This window comes from Physeter macrocephalus, chromosome 16 (genome assembly GCF_002837175.3).
Source record: "Physeter macrocephalus isolate SW-GA chromosome 16, ASM283717v5, whole genome shotgun sequence".
NCBI lineage: Eukaryota > Metazoa > Chordata > Mammalia > Artiodactyla > Physeteridae > Physeter > Physeter macrocephalus.
Window position 1 is genome coordinate 7,917,400 of NC_041229.1, and position 27,806 is coordinate 7,945,205.

Here is a 27,806-nt window from a genome sequence, read left to right on the forward strand (position 1 = left end):
TATCAGTGGGCATTGGCGAGGGTGCCCTATTCATAGGGCTGGTGTGAGGATTCAAGGAGTCTGTACCTATAAAGTGCTTAGAATGACGTCTGGAAGTAGAATGCCTTCAATAAATACTACGTATTAGGTTACAATTACTACTATCTAATTATTATTAAATTATAATTATCCTTTCTGGTAGTGTTTAGGGAAGAAGAAATAGTTACTGATACTAGTAGACCTTAATAATCCTTAAATAAAGGAGGTAGTTAAGTGTTGCATAAATTTATACACACATATGGACGTGGATATGTATGTGTACGTGTGTGTGTTTATATATCTGTTCTGCTAAGCAAAAATAGGAGTGGCTCTGCTCAGTATTGTTAGCCGTAAGACAACTGTCATGAAGGCAGTGTTTGGGTATCATTTGGTTGAAGTGATTTTCTTTTAAATTTTTATTTTTAAAAATTTATTTATTTATTTGGCCGTGTCGGGTCTTAGTTGCGGCATGCGGGATCTTTCGTTGTGGCATGCGGGCTCTTCTTTGCCGCATGTGGGCTGCTCTCTATTTGTGGTGTGCAGCCTCCAGAACGCGTGGGCTCAGCAGGTGCGGCGCGCAGGCTCAGTTGCCCCGCGCCATGTGGGATCTTAGTTCCCCGAACAGGGATCGAACCTGCGTCCCCTGCATTGGAGGGCAGATTCTTAACCACTGGACCCCCAGGGAAGTCCCTGAAGTGATTATTTTATGTAAATAAAGGGTAAAGGGAGCCATAGACATCACAGTCATAGCTGATGGAACTAGGTAAGTATCTAGTTGTCTAACTGCCTCACTTTATTTATTTATTTTTAAATTTTATTTATTTATTTATTTGGCTGTGTTGGGTCTTCGTTTCTGTGCGAGCGCTTTTTCTAGTTGTGGCAAGCAGGGGCCGCTCTTCATCGCGGTGCGCGGCCTTTCACTGTCACAGCCGCTCTTGTTGCGGGGCACAGGCTCCAGACGCGCAGGCTCAGTAGTTGTGGCTCACGGGCTTAGTTGCTCCTCGGCATGTGGGATCTTCCCCTTCCCAGGGCTCGAACCCGTGTGCCCTGCATTGGCAGGCAGATTCTCAAACACTGCGCCACCAGGGAAGCCCCTCACTTTAAATATGAGAAATCTGAAGCCCTTAGAAGATACATAACTTGTTTAGATTAGATCTTTCTAGATCTTTAAGATCCTCCTCACTCCCAGGATTTTATATCTTGAGAAATACCATTTTTTATGTATAGTAACCCCATGAGCTACATCCTACCTAAGTGGTCCTTCGTTGCTTCTTTTACATGCTCTATAGTAATTACTGAAGTCTAGCTAAGTCTGTTAAAGCTCAGAACAGCACATAACAACCCACTTCTTCCCGTGGGAATCTGAGCTTATTATTAAATTCTAGCATGCTGGCAGCCTTTACTTTATGAAGGGGGGAGTAAGCAAGATGACTCTCTCCCCCACCTTTTTTTCTTTCCAGAGACCTTGGGTTTTTGAGGTCCTGGATGTACAAATATTTGTAGAGTGAGTTGTAACTTTTCAAAACTATAATGGGAGTTGGCCTGGGGTCCTAAATAGTTTAGGGTGGGGTTGCTGGTTTGAGTGGTCACAGTGGGAACAACTTTGGCAGATCTGGTTCCATTCCCTGTTGAACTGGTTTCAACTCAGAGTCATTAATTCATAGACATTACCATAGTTATAGTACTTAGAAAGCCAGAGTTTTATCAGTCTGTTTTCCAATTCAAAAAACTTTCTACCTTAAAAAATGCTAGATGTCTCTTCTGACCATTTCACAGAGTTATTTTGAAGATAAATTGAGATCATGTATGTGAAGAACCTTAGGAAATTACTGTGAAGGCCTTATGAATTGTATCTAGTGTCTGTGAATGCTCAAATTCTGTTATTGGGAATAGTAGAAGAAAATTAATTGAATCCCCTTTTCGATAAAAGTTATGGAAAAGTCTCGTTGCAGCCTGAACACAAGTGGAATTTTGATACTTCTGCAGTAGACACAGGCTGTAGCATAACATTTTTTCTCATGCCTCTGTATAAACTGAGGCGTGTGGTATTCAAACTCTTCTACAGCCAAATACCACTTCCCAGTGGTGACCTGCCCAGAGGATCCATGAAACACTAATGATAAAAAGGTCCTTCTCCACTGCCCTAAGCCACAGCTAATTGCCTCTACTTGCTAGAGTCCATCTCTGCATTAACAGGCTCTCGACCACACCCTTCACATCCAGCCCACATTCTGACTTACTAGATAAACACAACTGTTCCAGGAGCAATATTTGGAAGCTGTCTCAGTGAACTTAATTAGTTTTCTTCTATATTATTTTCCCACTAGCTTCTTGTTTTCTTTGATGGAGGATGCTTCTGGGACACCTTTTCTCTCTTTTAAACAAACAGAGAACCAGAGAACTGACCTTCGACTGTTAGTCCTGTTTTTTGGTCGGTTCTCTATGAAACTGCAGTAGTTCTCCTAACACACTCCCACCTTTCACCAGGAGTCCGACTTCATTGTGGAAAAGAAACTCTGCCGTTGTTTCCTCAGCTCCCTTCCTCCACAAAAGCAGGAGACTTTTCATTGCCAGTATTAATAGTGCTTTAGAGGAACTAGGCTGTCAACCCTCGGGTTTTATTGTGCTGGCAGTTTGTTTTCATAAATTGCCCTCTCATTTTTTCACTGCAGCACCTCTAACATTCTCCTGCCAGCTGTTGTCACTTAATCTCTCAGAACCCGACTTTCTTCATCTGTAAAGTGGGTATATTATCATCTACCTAAGAATGTTGTTTTGAGAATTAAATGGGATGATGGTTATTAAGTGTCTGGCACAATGCTTGGCACATAATATGTGCTCTGTTATTCTTTTTGGGTGTAGGTGACCAGTTTATTTTTTTCAGCGCAAATAGATTATTTTTACCTTCCTGTATAGATTCTGTATGCTCATAGTAATAAGTATTAAGGCTGTCTGCCTGTTTTATCTTTAGATTGGCAAATTCTTTTTTAAAATTTATTTTATTGAAGGATAGTCGATTTACAATGTTATGTTAATTTCCACTGTACAGCAAAGTGATTCGGTTATACATATACATTATTTTTCATATTCTTTTGCATTATGGTTTATCACAGGATATTGAATATAGTTCCCTGTGCTGTACAGTAGGACCTTGTTGTTTATCCATTCTATATATAATAGTTTGCATCTGCTAATCCCAAACTCCCAATCCTTCCCTCCTCCACCCCTGCCCTCTTGGCAACCACAGGTCTGTTCTCTATGTCTGTGAGTCCGTTTCTGTGGCATAGATGAGCTCATTTGCATCGTATTTTAGATTCCACATGTAAGTAATATCATATGGTATTTGTTTATCTCTTCCTGACTATTTCACTTAGTATGATATAGATTGGCAATTTCTTAAGCCAACCTTGTGTTCTGTCGGCAAAGAGGGCTCGTTTAGAAACAAGTAAATTCGTCCTTTATCCTTGCTAGTCTTGCTTCATTTCTTCCCTCTTCTTGCCTGTGGTTTGTCTTACGTGTGTAGGGTAGGTATTTAGTTATCTGTTGTTGTATAACTACCCCCAAAGGTGAACAACTTAAAACAACAGCTTCTTTATTACCTGACAATTCTGTGGGTTAACTAGATGCAGCTGGGCGGTTCTGCAGGCCTTACTTGGAGTCTCTTAGTGCCTTGTAATCAGAGGCACCTGGGACTGGAACAGCCAAAGTGGCTTCACTCACATGTGTGGCATCTTTGTAAGGGCTGGACCCCACCCACGTCCCCTCCCTCTCCCTCTCTCCCCCTCTCCCCCTCTCCCTCCCCCCCATCACCCCTCTCCACGGCTAGCTTGGGCATCTATCTGTATGTGGCAGCACTATAGTAGGGGTGCCAGGCCTTCTTAAGGCTTAAGCGTGGAAGAGGGCAGCCTCTCTTGGGCCTGGCGTCGGTTAAAACGAGTCACAGGGCAGCCAGGATTCAGCGTGGGAGGGGACTGCTCAAGGGTGTGAATATTGAGATATCTTTGGAGACTAGCTACGCAGTAGGAAATAGCCTGACTCTTGACCTTTTCTTTGCTATTTATTTTACTTTGTTCCCAAGGGAATGCATTACTCATTGTGTTTCATTTACCAACTAGAGTTAAAGTTGTTCTCCGACTTAAAATCTTCTGAGGTTACACTAGCACATTGCTGTTGTAAAAGAGGGAATGCTGGTGTCGAGCAAGGAAGAATGGCATCCTTTCAGCTACTAAACTCCTGCATCATAGAACTGATTTTTCAGACAATTAATTTGCTCCTTCATGAATAAGAGATGGCTACTGGAGATTAGACGTTTCCATGAATCATAAATTGAAATGTTACCTACTTTAACTTCTAGGGCTCAAACTGTGCTGACAGTGTGTTAGATCACTGTATGAGAGACCCTGAAATAATGAATTTCTTCTATCTCCTCTTTTTCTCTGCAGTTCCTTTTGAAACAAATACAAAAGCAGAAATAGTCACACCTTCTGATCCCACTCAGAATGATAAAAGTGATGGTTCAGAAACTGGACTATTGAGCTCATTTACATTGAGGGAACATTCCAGTGCTACAGAATCATCATCAGAGAAAAATGCTAGTGGTACCTCTGTCCCCGATGCCCCCATCATTCTGAGCCCCCCACAGACGCACACACCAGATACGTACAACCTGGTCTGGAGGGCGGGGAAGGATGGCGGGCTGCCCATCAATGCCTATTTTGTGAAGTATCGAAAGGTAATGTCTTCTCATTTATCATCTATCCCTTCTCACACCTTCACATCCTGTGTATAACACATGCTTATTATCTTTCACATTTGTGGAGTGGCAGGAAACAGGAGTGTCCCAGAATGATGGGTTTGGGAGAGAAATGCCAGCAATCATGCTGGATTTACCAGTCTTATAAAAGCAGTAAGAATGAAGTACAAATAATTTCCCCTCAAATTGGGATTCTAAGAACCCAGTAACTTTTAGACATTTTTAATTAGATATTTTAACCCCTTGGGTATAAAGTTCTATAAACCAGTTTTTAAAAAATAATTCCTTCCCTCTCTGAGATGGCAGAATGCAGTTTATTTAGTAAAAAAGCAATTTCTTATTAGAAACAACTGTTTGAACAAAGTTGTCCCTTATAATCTCTGACAAATGTTTTCATTTCAAGTTCTCTTCTTAATTGTATTAAAACCTTACATTGTTTGGTCATTTATTATGGTAAACCTTGATTGTCTCAGTTGATTTTTCAGATGATGTTTTTTATCCACAGTCTTCTATTAAAGCAAAATGAAAAAAAATCTCCCTTCTTTATTTAATGAGACTGTAAATGAAATGTGAGGAGATGCACTCATAATTAAAATAATTTTCTATGTTCAAGACATTTTGGTATCCATAATTTAACAGTAATATTTTTTCTTTAGGTATTTTTTAATTGAAGTATAGTTGATTTACAATGTTGTGTTAATTACTGCTGTACAGCAAAGTGATTCAGTTATACCTATAGATACATTCTTTTTTTCATATTCTTTTCCATTATGGCTTATCACAGGATATTGGATATAGTTCCCTGTGCTATGCAGTAGGACCTTGTTGTTTATCCATCCTGTATATAAAAGCTTACATCTGCTAACCCCAGCCTCCCACTCCATCCCTCCCCTTATAGTAATATTTTTAATATCTGGAAAAATTAACATGGTGATATTTGAGAGTTTATTCACTGTTTGTAACCTGATGATTCTAGATGCAGATAGTTTCACTGATATTCTTATCCATGTGAAACTTCCCATGTAATGTTGGCTCTTGGTTCCGTTAATCAAGACCCAACGGATTGGATCTCTTTCTGTTTCCTCGAGCTCACATTGAACAGTGTCAAGACATGAAGCAAGACTGTTGGAAATATATAATGCATAATTATATAATTTATACACGTATAGACATACATAATATATATTTTGATTTATCATATATTATGCATAGTATATATTATCATTAATACATGTTATTGTATACTTATTTAATTCTCCCATTAGCCCAGTAAGAAAGGAGCATTGTTTCCATTACAAGAAAAGGAAACAAACTGGGTGATCAAATAACTTGCTTGAGGCTGTAAGTTAGTGGCAGCTAACGGAGCAGGAGTCTTTGCACAGTGAGAATCCCCAAGTTCTTGCTATAGGTCTCCTTCTATTTCTTAATGTGGAGAGGGGTTACATCTCTTTCACTTTCAATAGTGTATTACTTCCCAAAAATTCATCTGGAATTGAATGACTTCTAGTTTTTATCCAGTTGGAATGAAAGATTCTTCTGCCCTGTATCTCGTTTTTTAAAAAAAATGCCTTGTTTTCCCTTGAGTAGCTGGAAGATGGTGTTGGCGTGGTGGGAAGATGGCACACGGTTCGAGTCCCAGGAAGTGAAAATGAGCTCCATTTAATGGAACTGGAGCCATCGAGTCTCTACGAAGTTTTGATGGTGGCAAGGAGTGCAGCAGGTGAAGGACAGCCTGCCATGCTCACCTTCCGAACCAGCAAAGGTGAACATCATCTTCCTTAAGTGGAAGGAGTTGGCTGTCTTGATGTCACTTTAATAATAAGTGTCTTTTGAGGTAGTAGAGATTCTTGTTTATAAATTTACCAAATAAACTTTTATAGTAACTTTCGAGGCCACATTTGGATGGTCATATTCTTCTGTTCCATCCAGTATTTCACAGATATTTTTGAGGGCTTGTTATAGGTAAGACAGTAGGCTAGGTGATGCAGGGAAAATGAAGATGATCAAGACAAGGTCCATCCTATTGGAGCTTCTACTTTGTTAAGAAAGGTAACATATATACATAAATACCAACTCAAAGCAAAATTTCAGTTCAGCTAATATTTACTGAATGGCTTCTCTGTGCCAGGCAATAAACAAAATAGACAATACTCCTTTGCCCTCATGGAGCTTAACCATTCTAGTTGGGAGAGATAAGTTATAAGAACATTAGTAGGTGGTGAGTGTTAACAGGAGAAATAAATTAAGGGATTGGTATAGTATAGGAAGTGTATGAGATAGCAGTTGTCACAATTTCAGCAGGTGGCCAGAGAACTCCTCAATGAGTAGTTGACAGCAGAGCAGAACTTTAAGGAGGTGTGTGAAAACCATGTGGGTATCTAGGGCAAGAACATCCCAGTAGAGAGGATAGCAAGTGCAAAGGCCCTGGGGTGGGTGTACTTGGTGTGCCCTAGGAACACTGAGGGGCCATAGTGATGGGAGTAAAGTAAGTGGGGACGGGAGAATGCTCAGGGAGATGGCAGAGTGGCCAAAGCACTAAGTACGTTGTCCACCCTGCAAGGACACTGACTTTGACCCTGAGTGAGCCAGAAGCTTTGGAGGGTTTTGAGCAGAGTTGTGACACAATCTATTGTGTGTTTCAATGGGACATACTGGGTGTAGGGTAAGGATAGACTGGAGGAAGGCAAGGGAATAGGGAGAGAAACCAGATCTGACAAGGACTAGGAAAGACTTACAGAGAAGATGCCAGAGGATAGTCTTTCTGTGGGGTAGCTTGTGAGGGTAGCTTGATTGAAAAGATGCCATTGCAGGTTGGCCATAAATGAACAAAAGACTTCAGTGAGCAGAGATGGGAACTGGGGAGAGGAGTATTCTTAGGGTGGCACAGTATTAAAAAGGAGTTCTGATGATTGAGAAGAAATTGTCTATTGGCTTTTGAAAAAGATCCTTTCGGACTTCCCTGCTGGTGCAGTGGTTAAGAATCCACCTGCCAATGCAGGGGACACAGGTTCAAGCCCTGGTCCGGGAAGATCCTACATGCCGCGGAGCAACTAAGCCCGTGCGCCACAACTACTGAACCCGTGTGCCACAACTACTGAAGCCCGCGCACCTAGAGCCTGTGCTGCACAAGAGAAGCCACTACAATGAAAAGCCCACACACCGCAACAGAGTAGCCCCCGCTCGCCGCAACTAGGGGAAGCCCGCGCCCAGCAACAAAGACCAGTGCAGCCCCCCAAAATTTAATTAATTAATTAAAAAGAAAAAAAAGAAAAAGACCCTTTCATCTAATTACTCAGTCTGGCCTGAAAAATAATGAGTATTTCTTATTTGAAATGTATTTTGAGTTAACTCCCATAATTAGTCCTTAGTTGTTTATAAAGTCTGACCTGAATAGTAAGTCTGACCTGAATACTGAGTAGTAAGCATGTATTTCAGTTTTAAAACAATCACCCAATTTCACTTTTTGCCTCTTGAAATTTTAAAACTTAACGTGACAGCTTTCTCGTGAAGAAGCTTAACAGAAGCTCTTAAATAATGGATTTATGTGTCAGAATTAAGAAATATGTACAGTAAAAAGAAAAATGGGTGAATAGTTTGAAAACCTTCACTCTAGTCATTTGGCTTTTTCACTTGTGTCATTTTTTCTATGTGTAAATTAAAGCTAGCCTGGTGAAGAAAGACACATTTTAGTTATAGGTACCACAAAAAGCCAAAGTAATTTTTAAAGTTAATTCCTCATATTAGCTAAGTAATTACAATGTAGGTTTTAAATTTAGACACTGTAACGATAAGTTTATATATTTATATCTATATGCCAGGTGAGTTTCATAGTATCTTTTCTTACTTATACATAGATGCTTATATTATATTATATTATATTATATTATTATTATACCTTTCTAGAGAAAACAACATCATCCAAAAACACCCAGGCCTCCTCTCCACCTGTCGGCATCCCTAAGCGCCCTGTTGTTTCAGAGGCTGCAGACAACTTTGGAGTGATACTCACAGATCCCTCCAGGCACAGTGGAGGTAAAGAGAAGACCCTTCATTTATTCATTTTGCTTGTTTTCAGATGTTACTGACCTGTTTCAGATTATTTGGGGGGTGGAGTGGCGCAGGGTGTTTGTTTACTATTCAGATTATATCCTACCATACAGCTCTTTTAGGTTCTATTTCAACCATTTTTTAAATGTCCTATATTCAGATCTTGGTAACCCAGTACCATGGTTTATATTTAAACTCAAATTCAAAATGTTATGATACTAAGTTTTTATAACTCACAAAAGGGATTTTTCTGTCTCCTCTCTGGCAAGGAGACCAAATTTACATTTGAACTCTGAACATCTGACTTTTTTTAAAAAAATGATTTGTCAAAACGTATGATGGTACCTAGAGTAAGGTTTAGTTTTTTTTATTGAATGGACTACATGGCATACTCAGCATTATTGTTATATCTTACGGTTTTTAGATGCCGTAGCAGTAGAATTTTCAAAAGACTTCTTTTTAGTACTTAATCACACATGAATTCTACTGTTACAGCATAATGTGCTTTTTGTGATCTAGGGAAGGCTTAACATTTTATTGCTGAGCTCTAAGAATTTTCAAGCTTCTCTTCCCTATTTTTTTTTCTTTTTTTTTTTTGCGGTACGTGGGCCTCTCACTGCTGTGGCCTCTCCCATTGTGGAGCACAGGCTCCGGACGCGCAGGCTCAGCGGCCATGGCTCACGGGCCCAGCCGCTCCGCGGCATGTGGGATCCTCCCAGACCGGGGCACGAACCCGTGTCCCCTGCATCGGCAGGCGGACTCTCAACCACTGCGCCACCAGGGAAGCCCTCTTCCCTATTTTTATAATCTTCCATGCATTGGTTTCAGACAAAAGCAAGCCATAACATTTGAACACCCCTCTGGAGCACCTCTGCATCTTCAATATCATGAGCTGCTTTTTCTTGAGTCCATTTACTTCTGAGGAACCTTTCCGCTTCCTTAAGCAGATATAGGAGTGTCAACTTCATAGGTATAAAACTGACATCAGAAGAACAAAAACTTGATGACTTAACACATTGTACTAAATGCTGGAGCAGCAGAGATAAAATAAATCTTGCCCTTGGAGAAGTTTACAGTATAGTGGATGATACAGACAATTAAACCAATACCAATATAGTAGGGAAGACAGACAAATTAACCCATAACAGTGATTTTGATTCCACCCTTGTTGTTGTGAGGTCAGAAGAGAAATATCTAAATCACTCACTTGCTATGAAGGAGGCCCCGTGGTGATGAGAGGCGTCCTGAGCTAAGCCTCAAAGATAAGAATGTTACCGCTAGATGAAGAAATAGGAGAAGCAGTTCTAGGCAGAGACCCCTCCTTGTGCAGAGACAGATGAATGACGTGTTCTATTTCATGTAGAGATTCAGAGATGTTATTGAGCATGACTGGTTGCTGTGTGAAGTGATGCTACAGTGGGGAGGTGGGTGGGTGCCGTATATGATGTACTTAAAAATTTAGTCTTCCCCCAGAAGCTAGAAAGAAGCCTGAAGGATTTTAGAGACGGGACAGGAGGAGTGGCAACAGGTGAGGCTTAGAAATAAAGATAGTGGCAGCGTGAGTGGAGAAGGAGGACATAGATGAGAGATAAAGGGAGTTGAATCTACACTGAATGAGAGGAAGAAATATGGTGACTTGGGCTGGGGCAACTTGGACCATTTACCAAGATAGGTAATAAGAATCTTTAGGTGAAGATTGTGGATTCTGTTCTGGAAATCTTGAGTTTGGAGTTATCCAAGCAGAGATAACCATAAAGAAGTGATTTATTTAATCTTCACAACATCCCTGTGAGGAAGGTCGCATAACTATTTTACAGAGCGGGAAACTGAGACTCTCAAGGAGGTTATGCAGCTTGCCTAAGATCATCCAGAAAGATCATCATCATCCACCATCCAGAAAGTGGTGGAACTGCTATTCACAGTCAGATATTTGAACGCCAAGAGCAGTATTCTTTCTTTTATCTCCTAACAGTTACACACTATTTCTTTTAGATATTGATGATATTCTTCTCAGTAGAGATTTTCCCCTAATAACTTTCTTTTTCTCTTTGGTCTGTGGTATTCTTTGATGAGTTTTAACCTCACGTGAATCAGCATAGGAAGTTGTTTCGTTATCTGGTATTAAAAAAAAGAGATTCACTAACACTTCTCTTCATTCTGTTTCCATTGCTTTCTAACTTGAAAGGAATACAGTAAGTATCATGCCAAGTTGCCTGCTTTGAATATCTTCCTCTTTTTATCCATTAAGCAGTTTATTTTTAAAATGCCACAGTTGTCTCCATGCAGGTACCATATGCAACATGATTTTGTTCTTGTGTATTTGTAGTCAGATTGAAGAGGTGTTGAGACAGAGGGGTGTTGCATGAGGCCAGGCCCAGGCTGGACAGAGACAGGGCTCCCTGAGTAATTCACCAGAGTAATGTGACCGTGGCCCAGAGTTGGCCCTCCTTGTTTTAGCTCTAGACACTTGATTGTTAGCATGCCAAAGGATAGTTGGTCTCTTGAGAACCAGCTCACTCTTACAAAATTCACAGGTGATTAACGTAAACTGAAATGGGCAGTTTAATGTAACTGTCATACAGACCAGATTGTTTCTGTCTGCATCCTTTCCTTTAGGGACCAAATGGGAAGCCCGTTAAAACCACAAGATTGCTTGGTCAGCAACAAGTGTTAGGTACACGGTTTAAATGACTGATGAACTCACTGCTGAGGTGTCCACCTGCCACAGAATCGAAACCGTCCCATTTGGGGACTAGGACATCCCCTGCCCTTGGCAGTGCTAACTGAAAACTGCCAGACAGTAGCTCTCTGACCCCCTTTTTCTACAAGGTCATGTGCAAGATCACGTGGATTATCAGTTTCCTGATAGCACTTGTCTCTTCACTTAACTGCACGTCCTGCCTTCCTGCTTTCTCTCCTCCCATTTTTATTAGTATTGATATTATTGGTTAAGTGTTATCCCTATTTACTGCTTACAGTCTGTTTTTTGGAGTAGCATTCCTACAAAAGTAATAGCTACATTACTGATTATTGATAGGCTACAATAGTAATAGCTAATATAATAATCTGTAGATCGTTTGCTGAGTGTGTTTTCTGTATGGGTAAAGAAAAACATTTAAGTAACACATCACTTTGAAAATTTACTGTAAATTTTAACCACAGTCAGACTTGAAGCACCAAGTAATAATTACGTATTCACTGTTTTAGCCAGGAATCCAAGATAGCATGGTCATAATGATCATACTCATTAGCTTTCAACGTTTCAGAGCTAATTATCAAATTTACAAATTTTTTCACTCTTCCTTCCTTCCGTGCTGTATTTGGCGATTTCATTGCCCAATAGCTTTTAACAGAGGACAGGAGGGTAGTCATAATACTGTTAACTCTGGAAAGAAGTTTGGTGAAGAGCCATTAAGACAATGATGTTTGGGATTTATCCCTCGCGGTCGATCTGAGTCATTCTTGTCTCTGCTGCCGCGGGTTATTGAAATGAATGTTTCCATTTCCAGTCCCAGAGGCACCTGATCGGCCCACTATCTCCACTGCATCAGAGACGTCCGTCTACGTCACTTGGATTCCTCGGGCAAATGGGGGGTCTCCAATCACTGCCTTCAAGGTCGAATATAAACGGATGCGGACTAGCGATTGGCTGGTGGCAGCTGAAGACATTCCTCCTTCCAAACTTTCTGTGGAAGTGCGTAGTTTAGAGCCAGGTAGTGATATGCAAACGTTCTCTTTTAAACCATCAGTGCTGACTTTAGATGCAAATTCTTAATAACCTCATATTCTTCTAATTGTTAAAGTAATATGAGCTTATTGTATAAAAATTTGAAAATAAAATATAAAAAGAGAATAGTCACCTGAAACCCACCCATCCAGAGATAACCATTGTTTATATTTTGTTGTATTTCTTTCTAGTCTTCTTTCCTTTCTAATACAAACCAGGATCGTGCCATAAATATTATCTTGTGACCCCTTTCCCCTATACTATATCATATGCATTTTCCAATATCATTAACAATTCTTCAGAAACTCACTTTTTAATAACTGTGTATCTACCAAGTAAGTACACCATGATTTTCTTAGCCATTCATCATTTCTGGGCTTTAGATTATTTCTAACTGCGAATAAATAGAAACAGTGTCGTGGTGACATCTTTGTGTGTGTGTGTGTGTGTGTGTGTGTCTGTTTTGCTGTGAATGAATATTTTAAGAGAAAAATTGCTTATTTGACTAAAATCAATCTGATGATGCATCTCAGCATGGTTAGACCCATTGCTTTATTTTATGAAGACGAGACAACACTAACAGCTCTTTGTTCTGCAAGTTTTGTTTCAGCAGCAGGGGACTCCCCCAGCCCCCCAGTGTATGAAAGAAATTAAACTGTAAAAGAGAAAAGCAGTAATCACAAATCAACTTTCTTTACTTTTATTTGTTTGGGTTTCATGACCATTTTTGTTGATGGACTTTTAAATGTACTTTAGTAGCAAATACCTGTGTTTGTCTAAACAGGTAACATGAGGAGCCCAGGAACATGTAGGTACAGTTGGGAGAAGATGGCAGTTTTAAATATGGGCAAAGCTAAGGAACATTTTACAGACAGAAAAGACTGTCTTCAGATGCCCAGGGGTTATTTTTGAGCTTTTAGGAAACTTGCTTTAGGAGTCTAATTTATTCTTTAGATTCAGATTTTCAGAAACTCACAATCCTTAGAGTTTTTTTTTTTTAAGTTCTTAATATCTAATCCAAACAGATACCTTCTGTTGTAGCTTAAATCTGCTCCCCTTATCCTATTATTAGCGGGAGGAGAGTGACATCTGCTATCACCCACACAGTGCCTCTTCACAGACGTATTCACCGTATTAAACTTCGCTTCAGTTGTTTCTTTGAAAGGGAAAAGAACCTAGTTTCGAGCACAGATACACCAGCTCGTCCTGTATTTGATGGGTATGACTTCAGAACAGGATGTTGAAAGAGTAACGTGCTCTTTCCCATTTTCTCCCTGCCCCCTTCCATGACGGACACCGTCCGTCTCTCCCAGCGACTCCAATAAGGTCTTGTAATCTTGAACACACTCAGTGAACACATGCAATACCAGTGAATAGGAGTTGGCAACTGCGTTGAAATCTATTCACCATCTAGGCTTTCGAGGATGTTGTTGTTACTGTAGAGAGATACTTAAGCACAATTGTCGTATTTTGAATATTGTCCTTTCAGATGTCTTATTATAGCTTTTAAAAAATTATGGGTTTTTTTCCCCCCCTCAAAAGGTTCAACATACAAATTTAGGGTAATTGCTATCAATCATTATGGTGAGAGTTTTCGGAGTTCGGCCTCTCGTCCTTATCAGGTGGCTGGGTTCCCCAATCGTTTTTCTAACCGTCCGATAACTGGACCTCACATCGCATACACAGAAGCTGTCAGTGATACTCAGATCATGCTCAAGTGGACGGTAAGTAAAACATCTTCTCTAATGAGAAGAGTTTCTGATTTGGCCATGTTAATTTAATATCTTGTGACACAATACTATGAACGGCAAATTTTTGAACTTTCAAGTAAGGGGAAATTGAAGGGCACAGATATTTGTGTAAAAGCACATGTTATAAGAGGGGCAGGTTTAAAAATAAAATGATGATCTCCTCAGCTCTCATCCAAGTGTTAACTTAATCGCCATGTCATGTTTTATTCCTTTTGAACCCAATGTACTTTTATGTCTTTGAACCTGGTGAGATATATTGCTTTATTTTTGTTTAGCCCTGCAGTAAGCTAAAATGCTCTTAATACCTTTGAATACCTTTAAATTAAATTTAAAATGGTCATCAAGGATGTTTGCAAAATGAAGCTAAAAAAATATTGCCACACAGATAAATAAATCTTAATGGATGTGAAAGTTACATTTATTTTTGTCTTTGACAAGTCTTTGCTTCTCTTTTCTAGTACATTCCATCAAGTAACAATAACACTCCCATTCAAGGATTTTATATCTATTACCGGCCAACAGATAGTGACAATGACAGTGATTACAAGAGGGATATTGTGGAAGGTAAGTTACAAGGACAAGTGGGAGTCCTGATAAAGGAGCTTTGGAGGGAGAGGGTTTATAAATATTATGAAAAACATTATCCCAGGTTAAGACAGAGTAAAAAAATGAAATGGCATATGTACTATTACTTTGAATTTTTCCCAAAGGAAGATAATTTTTCCAATTTAGTGCAGTGGACCCTTGAAGAATGGGGGGCGTTAATCCTCGTATAACTTACAGTCGGCCCTCCATATCCAGGGTTCCTCCACATCTGCAGGTTCGACCCACCACAGGCTGTGTAGTAGTGTAGCATTTACTACCGAGTATCTGTGTAAAAGTGGACCCACATTGTTCAAGGGTCAACTGTATATATACCATCTTACATTTGCTTAAAGAAACAGTCAGTTACAAAAGAGTGGGGGAGATAGGATTTGTCAGTAGTTCATCTGAAAAAAACTTTTCTGTTTTGTGTAAATGAATAGTGGCCTGAATGTAAAAATCAATTACAACTTCTAGCTATATTTAAAAAAAGAATGTCTCAGGCAACAGTTCCATTGAAGTCTGTCCTAGAAAGATCACATCTTGAGCGTGTTACCCATTTTTAGAGATGCCAAGAAGTTGAATATATGTAGAGAAGAAAACAGCCGAGAGCGCGAAGGGTGTTGAAACTGCCTTTTGACTACTATATTTAAAATATAATCCAGGGACTTCCCTGGCGGTCCAGTGGTTAGGACTCCGCACTTGCACTGCCAAGGGCCCAGGTTCAACCCCTGGTTGGGGAATCCACAAGCCACGCTGCACAACCAAAAATAAAATTAATTAATTTTAAAAAAGAAAGAAAGAAAAAGAAAATATAATCCGGAACTTTGCCTGTGGTCTGAGGGCCGCACGTGGTCTGGCTGGCGTCTGCCTCACCTCCACTATGTGTCACGCACTCTCCCTTTCTCACCGTGTCTTCCGTCACGCATGGGCCTTCTTTCTGTCTCCTCCTCGTGTGCACCAAGATCCTTCTTGCCTCGGGACCTTGGCACACGGCAGTTCCAGCTACCTCCCCCAAGGCTTCATCTAGGACCTCCACTTCTGTCTGTTGTGTGCTTGAATGTTCCTTGCTCAGAGAACCCCCTCCCATTGACAGGAGATACCCTTGTGATTTCTAACCATGCGCTTTATGTTTACTTCATGCAGTTTATCCTAGTTTAGTTGTGTGTATGTGTGTGTGTACGGAATTATTTGCTTAAAGTTTGTGTCCCCCACTAAATGTTAACCTCCTTGTGGGCAAAGGGCCTTCTTTCCCACAGCTGTGTCCCAAGTCCTACAGTGATGAGATGTTTGGTGTTTATTGAATGAAGGAATGAATGAATGCTTGGAGTCCAAAAAGAACAGTGGAGTGTCTGGGAACAATCAGGTTGGAAAAAAAGACAATGAACCAGCAACAGGACAGCTGTCTCCAAGTTTTTAAGGACTAGGATGTGGAAGAGGAACTCAGCCTGTTGGGGTGGGAGAGGGGGGCTACAAGGAAATTTTGTGAAGAAGAACCCTCCAATACTGCATTTTTAACATGGTTCTCTCACAAAATAATAAGCTCCCTAATTCGGGAGGTGTTCAGTAGAAGCTGGGTGCCTGTTTCTCAGTGATATCTTGGAAGGGATTCTTAGTTTGGGAGGAAGGCTTCTTCCAAGGTCTTTTTTTCACTCCAAGATTCTTCTTTTTTGAAATATTAATCTCCTAATGGATTGTGTCAGAAAATCGTCCCAGGCCAAGGTTTCTTTCCTCTGAATTCTTGACGTCAAATACTGCTCGTAGTTTTTTGTTACAAGTAGTCTTATAATAAATTACTTTTAATATGCACCGTCACGTTTCTTGAAATATGGCAGCATTCCTTTTACTGTTTATCCAATGGAATTACTTTTGTAATATGATAAAAAGTTTATTGTCTAAGTTTTAATACCCAGCATATTTTTTGGATGAAAGAGTGATTGTTTCTCTTTTCTTAATCTGGAAAAGCAGGAAAGAAACGAGTCCCCCAGATCTGCTTTAGACGTTAAGAATTGGGGAAATGTGGAAAGATCATTGTTAGTGGCAAAAGGATTCTGTGAAGTTGAGATAGTAGCTGCCTTGAGGGAGCAGTGGTAGGAGGGAGCATGATGGGGATGGGGGAGCCAGGACTCCTCTCTCTCTCCACCGGGGTGCTGGTCCCATGGCTGTGTTCTGTTCATGAACATTCAGCTGTACAGTGATGGCTATTTTTCCACATGCATAGTTTACTTCATAAAAAAGCTGTTTAAAAAACGAAATGGAGAGAATTGTTAGTGACTGATCTACACTTTAGTCCTGGCTCGGTCTTCATTTTAGTTTATCTGAGTTAGGCGAGTGGGGCTATCAGATTTTTATTTTTAAAATCTCTTGAGAGAGGCTACGCTTTTGTTAGAAAATCGTTCTAAACAAGGCAAATGTCAGTAAAATGAACATCCCTCTCTGTCTCCATCTGTATCACTCTCTTCCCCACCCTTCTGGGTTTTACTCTAGAAATAATCCGCTGCTAAAGAGTTTCGAAACTATATTCTCTAGTTAAATCTTTGAACTTTTGCAGACTTGAGTGATGTGACTGTCGAGCGTGGAACTGGGAAATTGCTCTAAAGAAGCCTTTGTTTTCACTACAGGTGTCTGTATATGTGAGCTTTGCCTTGTGGTTCACAGAGGACTTGTTTATGAACGTAATAGATGGAGCAGTTAGATGTTTAAGTGGGCTTCACTGTGCTGTGTAATTTGCTCCTTCCTTATTTTCAAGTTTATGCACTTGAAATTCTTTTCGTGGCAGTTGGAAACTGTTGGCTTGTTTTCCCAAACCGAGGGGCAGAAGTATTTATCCTTTGTACGTAAAGTTTTCTTTAAAGGTTTAGATTACTTATGTATATTGACTCAAAATTGTTTAAGCTTTGAAACACAATTACATTGTTAAAGAATACAGTAAGAGAAGAGCAATTATATTAAGTTATCCTATCTTCTGAATTAGGTTCCACATTTAGATAAACTAAACATTTCCAACATACCATGTTTTCGTGATGAATATTTTAATCTTGTAAATTAAGTTGAGTTCCAGGTAAATCAAAGTATCAGTGATCCTGATCTTTAAGCCTGTGCTTTGGTTTTTTACCCTTTCTAAAATATTCTTGGAGAAAAAAACTGCCTGCTAAGCAAAGGATACGCTGGTTGGTTGATTTTAAACCTAATAACGCACTTAGGTGTCTTTTTCATCAGTGAGCCGTAAAACTTTCTCTTTGCCGATATTTCCTGTAACTGGAATAATTACCATGACAACGGGATGTTAATCTAACAAAATATGTATTACTTTATTCTCTCTTATTAGAAACATATCAGAGTTTAGTTTAATTCCATTTTTTTACTAGTGCTACGAAAGGAGAACTTCAAATCTAGTGTAATAATTATTCAAGCGAATGGTGATAGGTGAGTGGAAGGCTGGGAAAGACCTAAAGATACAGAAAAATGTTGAAGTCTTTTAGAAAAGTTTTTGGGATTTAAAAATAGATCTGTTCCTGTCTCAAGTAGATTCTGAGTCAAGTTTCTTTTAGGGTCCTCTTTACACGTATAAATGGGGCATAGAATTCCTCACTTCTTGAGCTTTTCATAGTCCCTTGATCCTAAAACAAGAAGATTCTCTTCCTTATAAAATATGGGGCTTATAAAATATGAACGAGGGGCTTTGTGTTGGTATCCTGGAAAGGGGTCAAGGTGCTTCCGGGTCAAGGTGTTTTTGTCTGTGTTGAGTTAGAAAGGATCCCAGAGCTATTGGTCCTGTCAGCCAAGTAGATATGACCTGTGTGCGTGGATTGGTTTTGTTTTGTTTTTCTTCCCCTTTAATCGACTCTTAAATCAGTTGGTGGTATAGTTGAGTTTCTAAGAAACAGTGGAAACAGGTTGAAGAGGTATTTTCTAAGAAGGATTAAAAGTGCTTGAAGAGTTCATTGAATCTGGCAGAAGTGTCCCTGTTTATTAAAGTTTGTCACAGGTCACAGAAGTAAAAACGGAGAGTCATTTATACTGGAGTGTTCAGTTTAGAAGTGTTTCTAAATGAAATGCTGGCTGCGCACCATGGGAACAGGATTATTCTGTTAGAGATGTGGTTTGGAGACCCTGGTGCGAAAGGAAAGAAATGGTGGGAGCGGTAGCCAAGAGTTTCCCATAGTAGACTTTGCTTTCTGACTGTTCTCGAATTCAGGCATTCATTTATATGTTGGATCATGTTGTGTCTATTACAGTGGAAATGAGAGTTTCGCTGAGGCCTGTCTTGTAAGTGGTCACTTGTTCTGGGTAAGGCACTGTTTTCTGACCTCATACGTGGCGTTGCTTTCTGGTTAGGTGGACAGAGCGATTGACTTGCTGGGCTGAAGTAGGTGATCAAAGGACTTGAGGTGGTGTTTTGTTTTGTTTACTTATGCATAAAATTAACATGTATTTTATGAAGGACTTACTACTAATTACTTGTAATGAAACAAAGTCTGCCCACACACAGGTAGAGCTTTAATTCAGTTTCTCTCTTCTCTTTACCATTTTTTCATGCCATGTAATAGAAATGCTATTTATCTGTTGTGCATTGCTGAAATATTTATATGAAGTACACTTTTATTGCACAAACTGACTATATGGTGATGGCTGCTGCTCCAACCTCATTTCAAAATTACTAAATGATTTTATTGACAGTGTTGTTTAGGTTGTGGGTTGTAAAGCTTATCTTTTATTTTTCCTTTCTAGGTTCAAAGCAGTGGCACATGATAGGCCACCTGCAGCCAGAAACCTCCTATGATATTAAAATGCAATGCTTCAATGAAGGAGGAGAGAGCGAGTTTAGTAACGTGATGATCTGTGAGACGAAAGGTAGGGGAGGGGTCAGAATTAGTGCTTTCTCCCTGGACAGAACTAGAATTCTGAACTCTGGATTATTCCTCCTGACTATCGATATTTTTACTAAAGAAACTTTGGACCGTTTTTTAGGTGCATCCATTTAGACTGTCCCAACAGCCTAGCCTTCTGTCGGCTAGAGAACTTGCCTTAAGAAGAGTTTACATAAGCGTTCATTGTATTCATTAACTTCTGTGTGACTCTGAGTAAGTCATTTCTTTTTTTTTCCTCCGTGAAGGAACAGAAATATTTGCTGACTAATTATCTGAGACTGCTGTGAGAATTAGAATCCTTAAAAAAAAGTATAAGGATTTTTAAGGAAAAGCACTACGTACACTTAAAGTGGTTTCTTGAATGACAGATATGTATAACACTACCTACTCGTTCAATGAAGTGTAGTAAGTTCAGAATTAGTCGATAATTCTAAAGTGAAATTCTCAGCTCTGCCTGCATACATAGATTAGCTGTAAAATATTACCATCGTTGAAAACAGAAGATACCACACTTGAATAATAGAAATAGCCAAAGTAGAAACAGGCTCAGAAAGATTGAATTATAAAGCTAAGACTCGGTTTCCTTGTTTAATTCTGAATCATGTGTCTTCCTGCTGCAAAACCCACATATTAAATTCACGTTTAAACATATATACACACAGACCTGTAGACTTAACCTTGAATTTCACTTGTTTAGCATATATTTGAGTACCTCTTTGTACTGAACACTGTGATATGTTCATGAGCATTTCTTACTTGCCTCCAGAGTGCTGTGAAACTTGGAGCAAAATTACATAAAAATGAAATTTCTCATCTCTGTTCCCAAGACATTTAAGAGTGTAGCCAGGCAGAACATAAAACACAGACAGTAATGTGCTAACTGTGCTGTTTTTAAGTATTATTAATCGACTTTGCTGGGGAATGAAAGGTTCTACCTACAGACTTTCAGATCAGTGAAAAACAACAAACTTTAAAATGTTAATTGTTCATACTGAATGAGTTTCTAAAATGTGTTACACAGTCCCAGCCTGTTTAAGTAGAACATTTGATGCATGATTTCTCCTTTTAAAGAAATGACTCAGAGTTCTTGCTGTGAACAGCAATTGTCTTATCTTTAGTAATTCAGTAAATATTGGAGGCCAGGCTCTTTCCCCCACCCTTAAAGATCATAGACTGTCACGACTTTTCTTTAGTTCTCTGCTTTCTCTTTATGTTTTTCACCTCACATTGCTCATGTCATGCTCCTGCTCTCTCTTCTTATTCATGTTAATGGGAGCATGTCACTCACCATCCACTGCAAAAGTTTCTAACTTCAGTGAGAGGTTGGCAACTAGTCATCAAGCTTGGTGGAATTTTGAATACATTAAGAGTAAATAAAGAGTGAATAAACCTGACGGACTTCCCTATGAGTAATCATGGTATTTCATGTGCGATCTGTAACATCCATTTTTGTCTCAGAAACTTGTTTGTTGTCTTTGGAATTCTCAGGGACCTTAGAATTGTATAATCCAACATACCACCCAAAGTAGAAATTTCCTATAGAGACTCTCTGCCAGGTATTCTGCCAGCTTTCAGTGATGGAGAGCTCTTTCCTTGGAAAGGCAGCCTCTCGTTGACTGATTTCCAGCCCTGTTCTGCGTAGTTGAAGTTGCTAGAAAATAGAACCCCAATAGAATGTTTGTTGAAGTAGATTTTTTTAAAGACCACTCTGCTCCTGTAAGTTATTAGGAACCATAACAGGAAGTATACTATAATAACTAATAATAATGACAAAATGGATTGAACACTGCCGCGTGCCAGGCTCCATGCTGAGAGCTTTACTCTTCGTGACAACCTTATGATGGGGTTGTTATTATTATCTCCATTTGCCACATGCAGAAATTGGTTCATGGAGGTCGAAGTCTTACAGCTAAGGATAAATGATGGAACAGGTTAAAAACCTGGGCAGTCTGGTTCTAAAGATCAGGCCATCAACCACTATGCTCTACTGCTTTTCTATGACATTTAAAGCATCAAGAGCATGTTATTTGGGGACAGAGAAAATGGGGTTTGTGTCCCACCTGTTATTAGCTTTTGTTGTTGCCATTTTCCAGAGTACCGGTGAATTAGGTAGAAGCACTGCGTTTACATGGACTCCAAAATTTTTTGGTTATGGAAGTTTAATATTATGTGTGAGGTTTTTGGAATTGTATACAATTGTTCTAGTAGTCCAGAGTCATGTCTTCTAATATTATTCACATGCGAGAGGCATAAAATATCTAATTGTGAATCTCATTCAGCTCAAAGTATATCAGATCGAAAGGAGTGTTTGTCCCATCTGTACATTGAAATAGTTTTATGTCAACTCTTTGGGAGTCTTCCGCAAGTACAATTGAGCAGATAATCATATAGCAGTTTGGGTTAGACCAAGTGCATCTGTGTCTCTGATCTTATAATTTCTTTAGAATTTGTGACCTAAAACCTTGACATTAGATTTTTAAACTTTTGAGCCCTCTTTGTGACTCATTGGTGGTCAGATCATCTCAGTACCAAGCGTAAACAGACTGGCTTGGATTCCTAACCAGACCTCCTTCGGAGCGTAAACCATTTCATAGAGCCTGTCTTCACTCTGACATCATGTTTTCCTGTATATTTCAACTAGTGAAACGGGTTCCTGGAGCTTCTGAGTATCCTGTCAAAGACTTGAGCACCCCTCCAAATTCTTCGGGGAGTGGAGGAAATGCTGGGCCCGCAACCAGTCCCGCCAGAAGCAGTGACATGCTGTATCTGATCGTTGGCTGCGTTCTGGGTGTAATGGTGCTTATCCTCATGGCTTTCATTGCCATGTGCCTGTGGAAGAACCGCCAGCAGAATCCCATACAGAGTAAGTCATCCATCAGTGTCTCCTTCTCTTCTTCTAAAGATAAGTAGAAAAAGATTGTCAGAATAAATATTGATTTCTAACACGTTCATGTATGAGTGTCGTGGTATAAAACACATTCGATACTCTTCATTCAGCAGAGGTGACTTTCAAACAGTTCTAGCTGTAAGCCAAAGTAAGTGGAGCATCAAATTAAATTGCCCAGGAGAAATAAACAACAAAGCCCAAACTAAGCAGGTCTCTATGTAAATAGCTGACTTAGTGCTGGGAAACTCTGGCTCTGTCGGACCACCAAAGAGGATGAGGACTTGAAGCATGAGCTTTGGAATTGCTGCAGGAGCCCCTTCATACGGGTCCAAATCTTGTCAGCGAGGAATGGAAAAGGCATGATGGAAAGGAGGGTAGTGAAGACTTTTCTAAGTTACTGTCCCGGGATGACACAGATGAAGATACCACAGTCCTGATTCAGTACTTAATGTACTAAAACCTCTGCAGAGTGGCGTCCCCACCCCCAAATGTGTCCAGTAGTAGGAGTGTCCGAGCTGTCAGTGATGGTGCGGTAGTAAAACAAGTAACCTTAGAACCCTCTTCCCTTTTCTTTCCCCATTTTTCTTACCCTCACGTTCCTACCATTTCTCTTCCCTCAGCTATCATAAAAGAGGACAATCAGATCAATCAGTCTTTAGTCTCTGCTGGGAGGAAGTATTTTGGTTTCCTCTTTGGCCCCAGGAGAAAGGGATGGGACAAGAGCAGAGGAAGACCCCAGCCGTGACAGGCACTCGAGCAGCTCTTAGCCAGTTCCTGCCCGTGGTCCCTTTTTAGTGAACAGCTCTGGGGCGGGTAGAAAGTGATGTATTTTTTTTGCCTTGGCGCCTTCCAGGAGATAGGCAGGGAGAGAAGTGGTGGTGGTACCAGGCTGAAAGAGCTGGCCATCCCTTGATTGGGTCTTTTTCTAAATGGTTTTAATGTCATTGACTTTGAGTGTGTGAGAGTGCGCTGAACCATTAAAAGAAGAGTGTTGATCTGGTTGTCTGAGCAAGATTCATCTGGCTAAAGTCATTTTCCTTTGTGACTTGATAACATGTTGAAAGATGGGAATTTATTATGGTAATGTTCATTCCGTCGTTCATTCAAAAGATACTCGTTGACTCTCTCCTGTGTGCTCCGCACTGTGGTGGACAGTGCAAGTATAATGCCCTCTCCTTCTAGTTTAGTGGAGAAGAGAAGCAGGTATACTGATAATAACACACCTGTGCTAATAACACACCTGTCATAGGAAGAGGAACACCGAGTCCAGTCTTGGCGCCTCCAATACCTGTGAAGAATCGATCGAAACTCTGACAACAAATCCTGTGCAGTTTAGATAATATACTTCCTAAAGGACATTTCACTTTTTCTAAATATATCTGGTAGGTGTGCCTCTGGGAATCAGATATTTGAGGCAGCTTTGAAATGCTTTTAATATAAGGAAAGGGAATAATTAGCCTTTTGCCTTTGGTGCCTCAAAACTTCCGACTTGGCTGTAATAACCAAAGAACTATATGAATAGTGAATGTTTCCCCAACCCCATCCTTTTACTTAAAAGTGGTGTTTATTGCTTTTTGAAATATCCTACCTAAAGTTATCCTGTTGTTGTACAATTTCTTTCAGCACTTGGAGGCACAGGGGAATTGAAACACCTTTTCGTAGTGTTGCCGGTACTTTGATAGTTTCAGCTTGCATAGATTATTAATTCTCTTTTGAGTAATTTCTCTCTGGTTAATCTCTCCTCCCATTAAAAGAGTCATAACTAACTTACAGTTCCTGGCTGACTCCACACTGTAAAGGAAATAACAGCAATAATTTTATTAAAGCATATCTCACAGGGAGGCTTTAAGCAAGCACTTTTTTAGAGTATTTTATTTTAGTATAGTTATAGTTTACTAAGGGTTTAGTTAATAAAACTTCCTAAGCAAGAAGAATTGTCCTTTTCAGTATCTTACCTTTTCTTTTGTTGTTCTCTCTCAACAGAATATGACCCACCAGGCTATCTCTACCAAGGGTCAGATGTTACCGGGCAGATGGTGGAATACCCCACTCTGCCTGGCACAAACCGAATAAACAGAAATGTTCATGGAAGCTTCAGCAACGGCTGCTCCCATCTCCACCATAAGCTCCCCGATGGAGTCAGCGGGAGCCTAAATGGAGGACTCTACTCTGGGCGCACGAGCTCTCTAACCAGGACACGTGTGGAGTTTGAACATCCTCGTCATCTAGTGAATGTAAGAGACCCAATTATAAATAAAAGCGCCCCTGTGCCCCACGGTGCCAGGATACAAGAACAGGGCCAGCACGCGTGGTCTTTCCCAATATAGAAACCTCACAGGTTCACTGGAGTGGACGTAGCATGTATCACCGGCAGCCCCTTGATCCAGAGTCATGTTTGGAAGCTTTCTATTATCAGGCAGTAGTTATATTAATCAATCTGATTTATATTTTTAAATTATTTAGCACTGGAAGTACAGGACCAGTAACAAACAGACTGGAAATTATCCTTGCGATGAAGCGGAAATACCATTGAGCGTGGACCAAACCAAATACTTTAAATTTGATTTATTTAGAGCAAACTCTGAAAGCTCATATGCTTAGACGAGTCAGGCAGATCTTGAAACTGAGTGAAGCGAGTTGGGGATGGGACAGAAGCGGTGGAGGCGTGGGAGAGTTGTGCACTGTCTTAAAGCAGCAGCCCCGGTTCAGCGCCCATTCTTTGTACGCAGAGCTGAGGGCCCCGTGTGGCCTGGTCTTCTGATTTTTCACAACATCTGTAAATCTAGGTGAAATCACCAGATTTTTTTACACGTCGGCAACTAATTCCAGTTTTAGCGCTGCGTGGGCCGTGCACAGCATGTCTGCAGGCCACCAGATTGTCACTTCTGACCTCCTGTGAGGTTTTTTTGATTTGTTTTGCCCCATGTGTGTTTCTGTGGTTGCCTGTTCTGTGTGTTTCTGTGGTTTATGTTTTACAATATTAGAATTCTCTAGCCACAAGGAGTGATAAACCTTTAAAACTACTTTATTTCAGGGATAACCAGCTGATACAGTTTAATTTTTGAAATGAGTGTAGAATGACTGGCGTATTTTAGATTTGTGCTGGTGAAAGAGATTCTCTGCACTAGGCAGTTTGATTTATTACATTGTTTGGATATGCATCCACATTATTTTTCAATCAGATAGATAATATGTTTAGTTGGTCAGTTAAGCACTCATTTACGTTTTTGTCATTGTTCTGATTACAGATATATTTGCCCATAACCCACAATGTGCTAAAGTTTGGAGAAGTTTAGAGATTTTTTTTTTATCTTCAACAGTAGTAAAGGTTTATTAAAATATTACCTTTGGAGAACAAAACTATAATATATATTTGTATCTTAAAGCTAGAAATCTAATGGCTCTCCTGTGACCTAGCTTTAGTATGTCATGGAAAAAATATTTAATTTGCTTTAGTGTATCTCATTACCAAACGAGAATAATGATTTCATTATTTTGTGTGGAAAGACATGGCTTATATTCAGACTTTCTAAACTTTTTTTGTCACCATTCCTAGTCCAAACTACTAACATTGTCCAAGAAACTGAAGGAGAGAGCATGACGGTTTGAACAGCACATGCTGTTTCCATAAGAAGAAAAAATAACTCTGATGCTTGCTTTAGTATTTGAACACAGTACTTTGTGTTTTTTGAACAGTGAGTTGCTATTTAAATAAGAGTTGCCCCATTAAGTGTACAATTTTAGAGGCTATCCTCTGTGATCTTAACTCATTCATTTTCTTACTCTTCTCTTCTGGGAAGGTGGAAATAGGGACATCTTTTAAACGCTGTTGATCATAAAAATGATTGAATTAACTGTAATCCGTTTAGTGATTCAAATAAACGCATCATCCTGTAGGTTGTTAACTTCATTTTTTTCGGAAGCTTTGGCGTTTATCCTCATGGACTGAATGTAGCATAGGAATATGCTTTCTCTCAAAGTTTTCTTAAAAATTCCTATTGCTAGTTGGCTCAGGAATGTTGAGAGAAATTTTCAGTACTTTTGGTTTGCTTCGATTCTGGCTGTTGTTATGAGATGAATGGAAGTGGAAAGTGTTCTGGGAAAAACGATTTCCTGAACTTTTCCTAACCTTGAAGGCCTGTTCTGAGTTTGGGTGCAATGTAACAGCCTCCCTCACCCTTATCAAATTCAGTTCTGCTGTTTTGCTTTTGAAAGCAGAATTTTGACTCTGACCATAAGGCTGGTTCAAGCCTTAACTTCAGTTTTGAAGAGCCCTTGCCATCGTATATGTCAAGTGAACATTTTACAATGAGGTATGTGTTAATCTGGGCATTTTTCTTAATTGCTGAGCAGTTTCCGCCAAAAGCAACAGCAAAATATTAATACTCCACTCCAAGTCATCGCTGGCTGAGAATCTGCTCCATCTGGAAAAATATAACATGTTTTAAGACTTCGTCTAGTCAAGTGAACAGACCTAATCGAAATAATTACAGGAAAATGAAGATGGGTTTATCTTGTGACATCATTCAAACAGATTTCCACCCTGTTTCTCCAACTGGCATCCCATAAAATTTTTCCATGACTGCTAGGAAGGTAAAAATGAATAGGAGGTTATAACGCATAGAGTATTTTGGGCCCATTAGATTTGAAACACTGAAGGGAAGTGACTAAACTTCTCCCTTCATTTATTTGCCTCTTTCCAGTACAAACATACATGCAGAAAACATAGGAGTTAAGTTTTTGGAGAACACTTTTAATATTGTGCAGAACTCATTTGTGAATACAAGTGAATAGTGATAAACGTAACATGGCTCAGGGAGATGGTTAAAATATACCACGTAGCCATTTATTGTTGGTGCGGCTTTTACATTTGAGATGATGTGGTTACTAGTCTATGGCACCTTCAGCACTCTTTCTTTTTCTCTTTTTCCCTGTACTTGCTTCCTGATAAGGGTGGTGGCCTGTACACGGCAGTACCTCAGACTGACCCGATGGAGTGCATTAGCTGTCGAAATTGTCGGAACAACAATAGGTATGTTGCTGTGTGTTTGCACAGGTGGTTGTGAATAGGTATGTGACTCCCTTTGTTCTCCCTTCAGCAAAGGAAGTTCTTACAATTTTATCTAAGTTATAAAATCTCAGAATGTGGAGTCTTAAGTTTAAGGCTGTT

At 39.8% G+C, this 27,806-nt stretch overlaps 1 protein-coding gene across 7 annotated transcripts in view; it reads left to right on the plus strand.

The window, feature by feature from the left end:
• The window catches only part of CDON (cell adhesion associated, oncogene regulated), an 85,833-nt gene that overhangs the window by 38,271 nt on the left and 19,756 nt on the right, over positions 1-27,806 (plus strand). For 5 of the 7 annotated variants that reach the window (XR_008619579.1, XR_008619580.1, XR_008619578.1 and 2 more), the window contains 10 exons: positions 4,461-4,750; positions 6,359-6,533; positions 8,675-8,803; positions 12,328-12,531; positions 14,088-14,269; positions 14,755-14,860; positions 19,610-19,732; positions 22,391-22,612; positions 24,620-24,870; positions 27,589-27,668. Coding sequence is in view for 3 of the 7 variants with exons in the window: in XM_055091476.1 (XP_054947451.1) it covers positions 4,461-4,750; positions 6,359-6,533; positions 8,675-8,803; positions 12,328-12,531; positions 14,088-14,269; positions 14,755-14,860; positions 19,610-19,732; positions 22,391-22,612; positions 24,620-24,870; positions 27,589-27,668 (1,762 nt within the window). In the remaining 4 variants the exon portion in view is untranslated. Of the gene's footprint in view, positions 1-4,460; positions 4,751-6,358; positions 6,534-8,674; positions 8,804-12,327; positions 12,532-14,087; positions 14,270-14,754; positions 14,861-19,609; positions 19,733-22,390; positions 22,613-23,885; positions 24,019-24,619; positions 24,871-27,588; positions 27,669-27,806 lie in introns of those variants that run through there. The other 2 variants (XR_008619581.1, XM_055091477.1) reach the window with 2 other exon arrangements.